A 12,663-nucleotide genomic window follows, 5' to 3' on the forward strand; every position below is an offset into this window, starting at 1 on the left:
TGGTTCCTGCAATTCAGCTTGTTCTTGTTCTTCATCTGACCCTTCTGCTAGCAATCTTTCCAGCTCCTCCAAGTCTCTTTCTGGATTAAATTCTTCATCTTGTAACTCAGATGTCCCTTCTGTGTTGGGCAAGATGTTATCTAACCATCTTCCAAATTTCTGCAAATCTTCATCTGAGTCATACTCCTCATCTCCTTGCTCAATTTCCTGTACTACTTCCTCAAGAAAAGCATCAAAAGCATCGAGATTTGGAAAATACATAATAAATAAAAATAAAAATAAAAAATTAAACTAAATAAAAAAAATTAATCAACAAATAAAATAAAAAATTGATAACAATTAGCAAATAAAATTAACTATTTAGAACCGTTCCCCGGCAACGGCGCCAAAAACTTGATGTGTGTAAATTCAACTAGTTTTATCCCTACTTTTTATTAATAATTTGAGCACACAAAGGCAGTGAACCTGTCTTTAAGTGGTATAGATTGATAAGTAAGGTATCGAACTCAGGGAACGGAAATTAAACTAATAGCTAATTTTAACTAAAACAAATAATAAAAGTAAATGGCTTTTCTCTAGTTTTGCAAGACTAGAAACTTAAACAAACTAAATTTAACTAATTAACTAAAGCAACAACTATTCACCAAATTTGATAAAGATGTTTCTATTTAGGTTCAACCAATTCACTCCTATGGTTATTTAAGTTAAGATAGATTAATTGCTATTGGTTACCAATGATAATAGTTAGGTTCATGTTCATTACTCCTAACCCTTAGACAATTAACTAATTTAAGCGTTGATCAAGTGTTTAAACTAATTAATTCCCTAGATTAATTATTTGGGTTAAATAAGATTTGTAATGGTCAATTAAGTTATTAATTCAATTAACCTCTTGTTGATGGTTTCTCAACAAGCTCACACATTAATCTTCCTATTTTCTTATTAATCTTAGTTTCATAATCATTACTTCCAAGCATACGTTTTAGCATTCACATAGACATATGAGGTTAACAATTAAGTGATATTCATGCAACCTAATTGCCTTCCAATTAACAGAAAATAGTAGTGATTAACACATAAGGTTCTTTAACAAACTTAATTTAACAAATCACCAATAGACAATTAACCAAAATTCAATAATTAAACCATAGGAGTTCTTTGGTATTCCCCAAACAGAAACAAAAACGAGTTTAGCTCATAGTTGCAGTAGAAACAAGTAAAGAAACAAAGTTTATGAAAGCAAACATGTTTAATTCCTAAGTCTAAGTGGTAGAATTAACCTAATTGCTTGAATTCTTCCAACTCTTGAAGCTTAGGGTTCTTCAACGCCTTCTGAACCTTTTAGTCGCAGCTAATTCTCCAAAATTCACCAGGGGTTTTTTTTCATGTGATAAGGATTCGTCTTATAAAGATATCTCAAAACAGAGGCTACTCGGCGAGTAGCATAATCAACTCGCCGAGTAGGTCAATACTTATCCGTCTTCAAATTAGCAGTCGTACATATCTTCTAGCATCTCATCGTGTACTCGCCGAGTAAGGCCGATGTACTCGCCGAGTATGTCATTCTTGGCACCCTTTAATCTTCTCTTGCTTTCCTTTTCTCCTTTTTGCCTCCAAGCATATCTTTTGGGCTGAAAACACAATTCAAAGCATTTTAAGTACCTTTTGTCCAAATTATTCTCATAACTGACCAAAAATAACTAAGAAAATATGTTAAATGATTAACTAATTATGCACATATCAGATACCAACTTGTAACATCCCAATTTTCACGTCCGAAAATTTCGTTTTAAAATATTACTTTAGAAAACATTAATAAATAAAAACATTGTTTGATCACACCATAACACAACGTAAACCATGTTTTAAAAAGTCAAACCATACATCCCATCAAAATATCAGAGTACAAATCCCAGTGAATCTCGTAAATGCGGAAACCAGAGTGTGTGCATGATGTGCCGCTACCGCGCCGACTCCTTCCCCTTCGGTGAAGAGGTACTTGAAAACAAAACTGTAAAACGTAAGCACAAAGCTTAGTGAGTTCCCCCAACGTACCACATACCATACAAACACATAACATGCATACTGCCAGGCTATTCTGGGGTGCCTGACTACCCGGTACGGCCATTCTGGGGTGCCGACCTACCCATACGGCCATTTTGGGGTGCCGTCCTACCCGTGTCAAGCCATTCTGGGGTGCTGACTACCCATGTCAAGCCATTCTGGGGTGCTGACTACCCATGTCAAGCCATTCTGGGGTGCTGACTACCCATGTCAAGCCATTCTGGGGTGCTGACTACCTATCGGTCCTAACAACCGAACTCTACTACTATCGCATATAACATATCATGATAGCAAATAACATATAAGGTAGTAGCAAACCTAGATGATATCACAAAGACAATCATCTATCATACGTCTCCTACTGGTGGGCCGGCATTGTGGCCTTAGACCCACCACTACTGGAAGGTAACTCACCTCAAAGTAGCTGCTGAACTGATCGGGAACTAACTGACTGACTGCTGCTCCGAAAATCCTCCGGCTGCAATTCCCACAACATACTCAATCAAACACTGCTAACTGTCCTTTGGGTAAAACGACCATTTTACCCCTGGTCTAGCTCTAAGTCAAAGTCAGAGTCAACTTTCAGTTGACCCGACTCGCCGAGTTGGCTCTCCAACTCGTCGAGTCCCTATCAGACGATTGTCCTGAGTCCCTGTTTCTACTCGTCGAGTTAGGCTATGACTCGACGAGTTCATCTTCTAAACTGACATTCAACCCCTTCATCCTACTCGCCGAGTTGTATGAACAACTCGTCGAGTTCATCTTCATCCGAAGAACACTTATGCTAAGACTCGCCGAGTTGTATGAACAACTCGCCGAGTCTGTTCTTGATCTATGAAGATTGCCTTGGACTCGCCGAGTCAGGGCATTGACTCGCCGAGTCCTATCATGGGTGAGTTCAGCTTCCAACTCACCGAGTCACCCCCTGTGACTCACGGCTCAACTCGATACATCATAAAGGGACCAATTCGGTGACTCACGAGCAGACTCGCCAAGTCACATAAACAACTCGCCGAGTCGTCGCCATGCATCCATCAAATACACCGATTTGCTCGATTCCAGTCCATGCCATTCACAGATCTGGGCTTCTAGGACACAAATCACACGTAAAGTTTCCAACTTTACGTGTAGATATTCACCAATATGGATTTTAGGGCTCAAAGTGCACCAAAAGAGGTAGATCTAGGGCTTTCATGCAATATGACCCCATAAAGGCATTATATCCGAGCTCCAGGGACTAAATCATGCCTAGATCTAAAGGCTAACAACTTATTACAACCCACAAAGCACAAACAAGCTTGGGGAAAAGCTCAAGAAGGACTTCTATGAAGCTAAAAGAGACTACAAGCTTGAAAACAGATGGAAAACGAGTTATACCTCAAGGAAAACGTTGAGATGACACAAAGATGCCTGGCCTCCTTCTCCTCTTCTTGATCTACTCTTCTTTCTCCTCAAAATCTTCAAGAACACACCAAAACACTTCAATCTCTCAAGGAAATAAGGGTATAAACGATGTTGGGAGCTCTGGGGGTGAATGGGGGCGAGTTTGGGGCGGAAATGAGGGTTTAAATAGGTTGCAAACCCTTGAAATTTAGGGTTTCATCCAGCAGCGGTGACTCGCCGAGTCCAGGATATGGACTCGCCGAGTCGCCAACTTAAACGTGTCCTGAGTCTCGTCCCTACTCGACGAGTCGGACCTATGACTCGCCGAGTCCAAGGCTAAAATGGGAAATACTCAAATAATATTTACATACCGGGAACTAGGTGCTACAGTGTATGAACTAGGAAACACCAAGACACCAAATTATTTAAATTTAAGCATAAATATAAGATGGACAAGATGTAATTGGAACCTTTTATTAGAGCAATTGTTTAAGAAATCTCAATCAGAAATTATCCATACAATTAGAAATTTAGAATCAATTGCTATCTATCCATGACATAGAAAGACTTATAAATACAATCACCAGAAAAGGTTCATGAATCATGCGTCTACAGACTATCACAGTTTCACTAAATCAGAAATCATCATATGTACTTTCCTTTATTCTGAAATCGTAAAAAATAGTTATTACAAGAGAATACAGACACAAGGATATCAGAATAGAATAATTATTATCCACATACCTTGATATTACTAGCCTCAAAAGTTTCTCTATTAGCATCATTGGAAAACAAATTGCATCACTTGATATATAACATACATATCAGAAGAGCATGGAAGAACATGAAAACGAGATGTAAGAACATCAAAAATCTGAAATCTTCCCAGCCAACACTCCATTAAATAAAAGCATTAATTTCAGGAATCGATTTTCAAGGAAGAATATGAAAAGGAAATGGAGAACTGTGATTAAAGGAGATAGCTCGATAACAATAAATTTCATAAACTATTTCATGAATCAATTTCAAAAACGGTTTCATGAACCGATTAAAGAGAAGAAGGATGGTGATGATGGAACAAGTCCCTGACAGGAAGAAGCATAGTGCAAAAGACGTCATCGATGGTACAGGGGAGGAGCAAACTCCATTGAAGACAAAAGTGGGAGAGGGAGAAACGATGGGGTTTATCGTTCACGATCGAGCTTTCAAAGTATCAGGGTAAAATGGGGTAATTTTCCAGTCAGTGTCGTTTTTTACTCCGGACCGAATCAGACTATTATCCATGACCGAATCAAAGAATTGGACCAGGTCAGGCGTTGTTATCCCTTTATCAAACGGGCTGACCAGACTGAGTCAGCCAAAAGTGCTGACCGGACCCAATCAACTATATATCAGACGGGCCCTTAATGTTTTTTTATTTGTGGTGAGGCCTTTGGAATAGACGTCCAACTCTACTTTTTCTTAAAAATAAGAGTAAATTACACGAATGGTCCCTATGGTTTAGGGTAATTTGCGTGTTTGCTCCCTAAATTATTTGTTTTACTCGGAAGGTCCCTATTGTTTGTTTTTGTTACGTGTTTGGTCTCTATTTTACCTAAAAAAACTATTTTGCCATTGATTTTTTAATTTATTTAAATAAACACACATCCAACCCTACCTATTCATCTTACCTTACCTACCCCACCATTTTTTCTTAGTTAAATAATAGTCTTTTTAGGTAAGACAGAGACCAAATGTGTAACAAAAACAAACATTAGGGACCAATCGTGTAACAAAAACAAACATTAGGGACTTTTCGAATTAAAAAAATAAATTAGGGACCAAACGCACAAATTCCCCCAAACCATAGAGACCATTCGTGTAATTTACGCTAAAAATAAAAGGGAAAATTACTAATAAAAGGGAAAATTACTAATCTAACCAAATTCATTAATGACTTCTTACTTTTTAGCCAAAAATTAGGATTTGTTCCAAACTAGCCCATAAAACCGTAGGTGGTTAAAATAGTCTACTATTTCGCCCATTTACTTACTGTTTTGATTTTAGTATATAAAGATTTTTTTTCATTTTTCACTACGAAACCGTAGACGGAAAAATGGTCCGCTATTTCCTCTGAGAAGTCTACTGTTTCCCAAATAGTAGATTAAAAATGATCTACTGTTTCGTCTAAAAACCTACGGTTTTGGTTTTGGTTTTGGTTTTGTTTTTTTTTTTTCTAAATGAAAAAATACTAACTTTTTGACTACTATATCATATCTACTATATATTAAAAGAAAAATCTCTTTTACAGTAAAAGTTAGTGTTTTATTTTCATTTAAAAAAAACCGTAGGTTTCGGACGAAACAGTAGATCATTTTTAATCTACTATTTGGAAAACAGTAGACTTCTCAGAGGAAACAGTAGACCATTTTTTCATCTACGGTTTCGTAGTGAAAAATGAAAAAAAAAATATTTATATACTAAAATCAAAACAGTAGGTAAATGAGCGAAACAGTAGACCATTTTAAGCATCTACGGTTTCGTGGGCTAGTTTGGGATAAATCCTAATTTTTGGCTAAAAATTATTAATCACCTCTTTAATTTGGCTAGATTAGTAATTGATCCAACATAAAATAGGTGACTGAATTGATTGTGTTTACTAAGTGGTGAGTTATTTAGGAGTTTTAAAATTCACATCACCAAACAAAGAAATGATATCATAATAGACATTACTACAGTTTTTTTTTTTTTTTTTTTTTTTTTTTTTTTTTTTTTTTTTTTTTTATAGTTGAAACTGAAAAACTTCAACTAATTGGGTTTATTGGTTAAAAAAAAACCCAGTTAATGTTGTGTAACTGTTTTCTTATTGCTAGTTTGAACTTTGAATACATGGATATTTAGTTGTTAAAAAAAAAGACTTATGTGTGCGTAGTAATTATGTGAGGGGTGTGTTTAGCTTGCGTATTGTGGAGAGTGTGTTAATAAACTGAAACTGAAATTGAAATTGAAATTGAAATTGTTCTTTCAATAAACTCAAAAAATACTTTATGTACGACCATGGACCGATGTACCCTTGCTTTCTTGTATGGGTTGGATGACTTTTAATGTAATTTAGTGGAAATAGAAGGGCTTATGTGTCATTCCTTTTGAGTTGAGTTGAAACGGTTATAACAAATGAACATAAATTAAAACTAAAAAGGTTCAAACAAAAATAATTTTTTTAAGTTGCTGAAGTTATAGAAAATTCCACTTCAACATAAATGTATACATGACAGATGATGTGGAAGCTTACATGGCAACATGATCTGTCACATTCGAAAATCAAAATTATCGTGTTTCTAGTTTTTATATTGCCTAAATCGGAAAGAAAAATGCAAGTTGATTGCTAGTTGTAAGTAAAAAATAAACTGTCTCCTATTTGGTACAAATGACAAATTTGGTTGCTATCTTACTAAATTTGTTCTTTACTTATTAGGTCAAATCTTGTTTAAATCTGTATGTACATGATATTGATCTCATAATTACCAAAAGAACCTAAAAAACTCAAGCAATTTATCTATTATAGTATAGTTCCTAATATTTTCAAGTACAAAGAGTTGTAGTCAAATCACACTCACACCCCATGAGACTTATTAAAGTGCAACTTTAACATGTGTAAAGGACCCTTACATTAATTGCATAAAAAGTCAATTTTCCAAGGCATTTAACTACATCAACTTGACATATTCACAAGCATCACCTAATGAAAGTGACTCATTAAAAGAACCAACTTGCTTCCTATCCATACATCCAATCATATCCCAGCATTAATCTGTTTATTTATTTTATTTTTTTTCACATTTCTATAACAGTTTACAATTAAAAAAACCCGATTAAATAGTTGATTGTAACAATATGATCACGATAACATGCATCTTCATGGAGCAACATTTCTGAAATACGAAACAACAACTTATAACTCATAGGCTCATATTAAAGAGTGTATGGCTCTTTGATTATTTCTCGTGTCAATTATTTTACGTAATTCCTGTTTAAAATTGAAAATATCTTGCACAATAATGTATACACATACGGGTCCCACAATCATTATCATCTTATTTTATATAAATAACCAAATAATAATACCAGGTGTAACATTAAGTAGCCATCATGAGTCACCTAACTAGTATATTTTAGCCGATTTCCAAATAGCAGCCAAAGAATCTTCTGATGTGGTATCTTCAAGGCAATCTACCAAAGAACGAATCATCATATAATTTCCAGATATTAAATCAATTAAAGTTCAATTTCTAGTAATTAATATTGGGAGTTCAAGAAATTAAGACCAAATCATAACCTTGAACAAGCACTTGAATCTGGCCAAGAAAACGCTTCCATTCTGATAATTAAGATAAAGATTCACATGAGAGGATCAGATCTAAAAAAAACGAGATTAACCCAAAAAAAATATCAATTTAGAAGATGAGAAAGTTAAAATTGTGATGAAGGGCTAGTGCTTTTCATATTCTGTATCCTGTAAAGGGAAAGAAAACTTGAATTAAGATGATATATAAAACAGTCTATTAGATACACTCTTTTATACAAAATCAGATAGAAGTCAACCAACCAACTTCTAGTAATCAGCATGAAATTTGTCCAACATCTTCATCATCATCATCATCATCATCATCATCATCATCAGTACCTAGCTACAAAGATCAAGAATAAACGTTTTTTTAAGAACAATGGAAGATGAAGAACGTGATTGGATTATGAACCAATGGCGATGTAGAAACAGCTCTCTACTTTATAAACCTTCATTTTCGATCATACCAAATTGTTCAGTAAACAATTCTTCCCAGAATTCTTCATCAAGATCTTTATCATCAAGATCATAATTAGTTACTTCCTCTTGATTAATATTACTTTTGGATCTACAAATTCCCTGCATTTCTAAAGCAAGTGCATCTAATTCAGACATTTCCCACTCTTCTGGTTCATCTTTAATTACCTTTGACCCTTCACCATGGTCAATCATTTGTCTCTTTTTGTTCATAATACTACATTCTTCAACACCTTTCCTTTTCCCATGGTGCACCAATTTCTGGACAAAATCGGGATTTTGCATTGCTTTTGCTAAAAAACTCATCATCTTTTGCTGTTTCTTTTCTGTTCCTTGTAATCTCATTTCCATGGCTTGAAGGTGGGCCCTGGTATTTTGCTGTTGTTGTTTCAGCCTCACTAATTCCATCATTAAAATCTGTTTGTCACGTCTCAGATGTTTGATTTCATCATCCATTCCAAAATTTCCAATTTCCACACAAGGTTGATTTGTAGCTTGTTGTGAATGCGTCTTTCTTCTTTTAATGTTCTTCAAATTCTCCCTATTCCCCCTCAAAAATCCTTCATTCGCAAACTCCCATACATCAGGATCTATCTTTCTAAAACCCTGCATTCAAAAACCAAAATTTCCGAAACTAACAAGCTTCAAAGTTCAGCCACATTAGGGATCATAAACTTTCTTAAAATAAAGCATATGACATAGATATATGTATCAAACACTTACCCGAAAAACATATCAATGAGTAAATATACATATCTGTCGTATAATAAAGAAAGAAAGAAAGATGAAACTTACATAAGTATTGAGCTGTCTAACAAAACTGGAGAAATTGTTGTGCTTGAAGTATCTTGGAAGGAGATTAACAGAGAAAGCATGTGGGTCCCATACAACAAAGCTTTGACCTCCTCTACTCCAAGAAACAATGTGATCCATACTTCGATCATCCACCATGTCGTATATTTTTGTCAAGAAAGGTGGAGGTCCGGCATCGTGTAAACCCTCCATTGGTTGCGGCATATTTATAATCACAGATTGCTTGTTAGAAGGGTATTCTTCCTTTACAACTGGGTAGAAATTAGGTTCCATGGTGAATAAGAGTCTTTTCAATCAAATCTCAAATGGAATCATCAAATGTCGCAGTAACCCTAAAACCCAAAACCTGAAAATTAAAACCAGCACAACTCGAGATGATACTTTCAACGAAGAACAAGAGAAATAAATCGAGAAAATTGGTTGAGACAAAAGGTCAAACACATAAACTGCATGATAAAAAGAGAGAGGAAATCAAACTTTTTGTAGATTTTGGTTTTTAAGGATGGTTCAGGTAGAAGCAGATGACATGAAAGGAGATTGATGAGCGACAGTTGCACAGAAAATAAAATCTTCAGATGAGTGTTGGGCTTTCTCCTTTCGGAAAGTTGCTTTTTAAAATGGTAAATACATACGCCCATGGTTTCAGCCGCATGAACTTAAAGAAGGTTCTGGAGACTTTTCAGCTTGCATATATGAACCACTTTTTTTTTTCTTTTTTTTTAAAAGAATTTGTGGGGTTTTATATATGCTTTTATATTATGGTCCATATATAATTTTAAATAAAACATTCAGAAAAAAAAATCGGATGGTTGTTTTATTCTTCTATTAGTGGTTGAAATTGGTTATTAATGACATAAAACACATTCAGAAACTTCTCCTGAAATAATATAATTACGACCCTTGATGGTTAAATTAGTATTTACTTTTAAGTTATATCAATTTAAATATCTTTCTACTTAAATAATAGTTTGATTTAATAAATAGAACATTGTTAAATTTTATGTTATTGTAATATTCATGCTAAATAAAAATGTTAAATTTTATGGTATTGCTTATACACTCACGACTCACGAGGTACATGTAGGCATACTTTTACTCGTATTTTGTAAATTTATATGTATCTTTAAGATAAATGCAAATACGATCAACCTGATATTACGAATTCAACCCACAAATAAATCTATTGCTTGGAGTTTCATACATTTTTTTTTTAAATATAAAGTGTTTTGTTATCAACTGATTTTTTTTACGATATCAAGTTTTAGAAAAGGTTTCAGTTTTTTTATTATATTCCCAAGGTGTTTGACGTTCCCATAAATATATGTGGTAGGAATATCATTTTTTGGATCTTGCGTCCACTGAAAATCTGATTGGTTGGCACATAGAGCCCACTTATCATTTTGGTGCTAAATCCTAGTCACAAAATGCAATAATCTGAAAAGTTAGTTTTCTTCATAAAATCTTTGACATCTTTGTTTCTTCCAATCATATGATATGTCCAAGACGAACTTTATATATATATAAGGTGTACACATTTTCTTTTTCCGAGAGGTAGACGTACGAACCACCATGAATATGGCCAGTGACATGGTTGTTAAAGGTATGATTATGATTATATACTAGGAAACTTATTAATCACGTTTTTAATGAATTAATCAGTAAACTATTTTTATATGATTTTAGGTAAAATACGATTTTAATGATATATTAAGTTTTTAGTTCAATTTTTTTTGTTGCTCATAATAATAAAAGGAATATAAAAATTTGGTGAATGGAATATTTCATATTAACTATGTAGTAAGTTATTATAATTTTTAAAGCCTATATTTATAGTTTGAGCATCTACACTTATTGTTAAATACCCTAGATTGTACATGACATTCATGTTTTGTTAAATACCTAGATTGTACAAATAAGAAGCAATGGGAAAATGGTCCTGTATTCATTTAAAATATTACATAGGAAAATGTTTATTTCTTTGCGAAAGTGTGCCCATAGATGTATGAAATCAAGTTGATTACTACCATCATATGCTAAAATTAACAAAACAGATTGATAATAGTCACTTACTTATAAGGTCGATATACTAACCTAAGTAGCCAAATACTTCACCGATTCAAGCATCTTCGGGAGCCCTATCTTTCGAAAGATTTATCGATTTGCTCCCATCGGCGTGTCCGCTATACTTGAAACAATACCTTCCCTCACAGATGAAGGATAAAGTTAGTCACATCCAATGTTGTCCCACATCCAAGAACAGTCGATTTATGCACTGTGTCCTTTGATAGAAAGCAATGGTACAGAAGGTAAACAAATTTCAATAGTTTTTCAATGTTTTTCAACAATTAGCTTCTCTTACGTATGGTAAATTCTTTGTGGTTATTGTAGTTTCTTTTGTTGATGCTCTTTTAAATTCTTAATGAGAAATTATAATATCCCTTTATCTGACACTAAAATAAAAAAGGCCATTACCGGTGATGCTATTAGCATCCATAACGAATGTTAGCGGCGAATCAAGCGTGAGTCGTCGTTAAAAGTCATTGTCGCCGCTAAAAATGTCGCCGGTAATGTTTTGGAGACCGGATCCGCACTAACATGTTCTGGTAAATATCAATCGTTCGATTGACAATCTAATCCAACGACGATGGTTCATTTTTGCACAAACTCAATATCGACGATAAATTATCACCGCTAAATGTCAAAATTGTTGCCACTAAAGGTGAAAAAAAAGACATGGTAATCTTCCCTCTATAATTTTTGCCGCTGTTAATGTTTATTGCCGCTAAAGGGTTAAGGGCCGCCAGTAAAGGTATCAGGTATCGCATATAACAAAAAAATGACACCTGCTCTTTCACTTTCTGCTTCTTTCGCTTCCATATGCTCTCGTTTTCTTACTTCCACATTTCTATCCATCGATGACCTCTTCAACCAACAAGGAGATTCCGAAGAAGGGGAACTCCCCATTGTGAGATTACTGACGAAGGGGAACAACAATTGCTGGCGACACCTATGCATCTTCGGCGCCAGTAAGGCTTCAACTTCTGCTTTCTCTTTCTCTTTCTCTCCTGACATCGATTTCCAGCTCCGCATTGTGATTAATTGCAAAATAGTTGTCAATTTCAATTTTTTGTGTCTCTTTTTCTTGGTCACAATTTTTTGTGTCTCTTTGTCTTGGTCACCGTCGGGTACTATCACCACCAAGGACCACCACCACCACTACACCATCTCTTAAATTCCAACCACCACAGTTCTGTTTACTATGAATTTCGAGATTTTATTGCAAAATATGTGTGTTCATATATATTATGTGAAATTTGGCATATGTGTGTATATATGGTTTATGTATGTGATAGCATGTGTATTTTGTGTATCTATGTGTATATTTTATATGTGAAAGCATGTGTATTTTGTGTAAGTAAGATACTATTATGTATGTATGTATATTAGATATAAGTATGATGCAATTGTGTATTTGGTATATGTATATGTATTTGTATATATGTGGTATATGTATGTGAAAATGTGTAGTTGTCTCTATTATGTGCAATTTGACATATTTGTGTATACTTGGTATAATATCTCTGAGACTGTGTGTATTTTGT

General features: G+C 34.4%; 1 protein-coding gene across 3 annotated transcripts; it reads right to left on the reverse strand.

Moving 5' to 3' along the window:
* Window positions 1-7,499: 7,499 nt before the first annotated feature.
* On the reverse strand, window positions 7,500-9,732 carry LOC145010980 (heat stress transcription factor A-7a-like). Of its 3 annotated transcripts, none has more exons than XM_078969579.1 (4): window positions 9,539-9,732; window positions 9,044-9,407; window positions 7,763-8,854; window positions 7,500-7,656 (listed from the first exon to the last, which is right to left on the reverse strand). In XM_078969579.1, exons 2-3 carry the CDS (start codon window positions 9,332-9,334, stop codon window positions 8,213-8,215), a joined length of 933 nt encoding a protein of 310 aa, XP_078825705.1. In that variant the 5' UTR covers window positions 9,335-9,407; window positions 9,539-9,732; the 3' UTR covers window positions 7,500-7,656; window positions 7,763-8,212. The 3 variants fall into 3 exon arrangements, with proteins under 3 accessions (XP_078825705.1, XP_078825704.1, XP_078825706.1); XM_078969578.1 differs by having other exon boundaries at window positions 7,763-7,939; window positions 8,033-8,854; window positions 9,044-9,732; XM_078969580.1 differs by having other exon boundaries at window positions 7,763-7,939; window positions 8,029-8,854; window positions 9,044-9,732.
* Window positions 9,733-12,663: the final 2,931 nt, after the last annotated feature.

The sequence above is a fragment of the Lactuca saligna genome, chromosome 8 (assembly GCF_052625555.1).
Source record: "Lactuca saligna cultivar CGN05327 chromosome 8, ASM5262555v1, whole genome shotgun sequence".
In the NCBI taxonomy this organism is placed as follows: domain Eukaryota; kingdom Viridiplantae; phylum Streptophyta; class Magnoliopsida; order Asterales; family Asteraceae; genus Lactuca; species Lactuca saligna.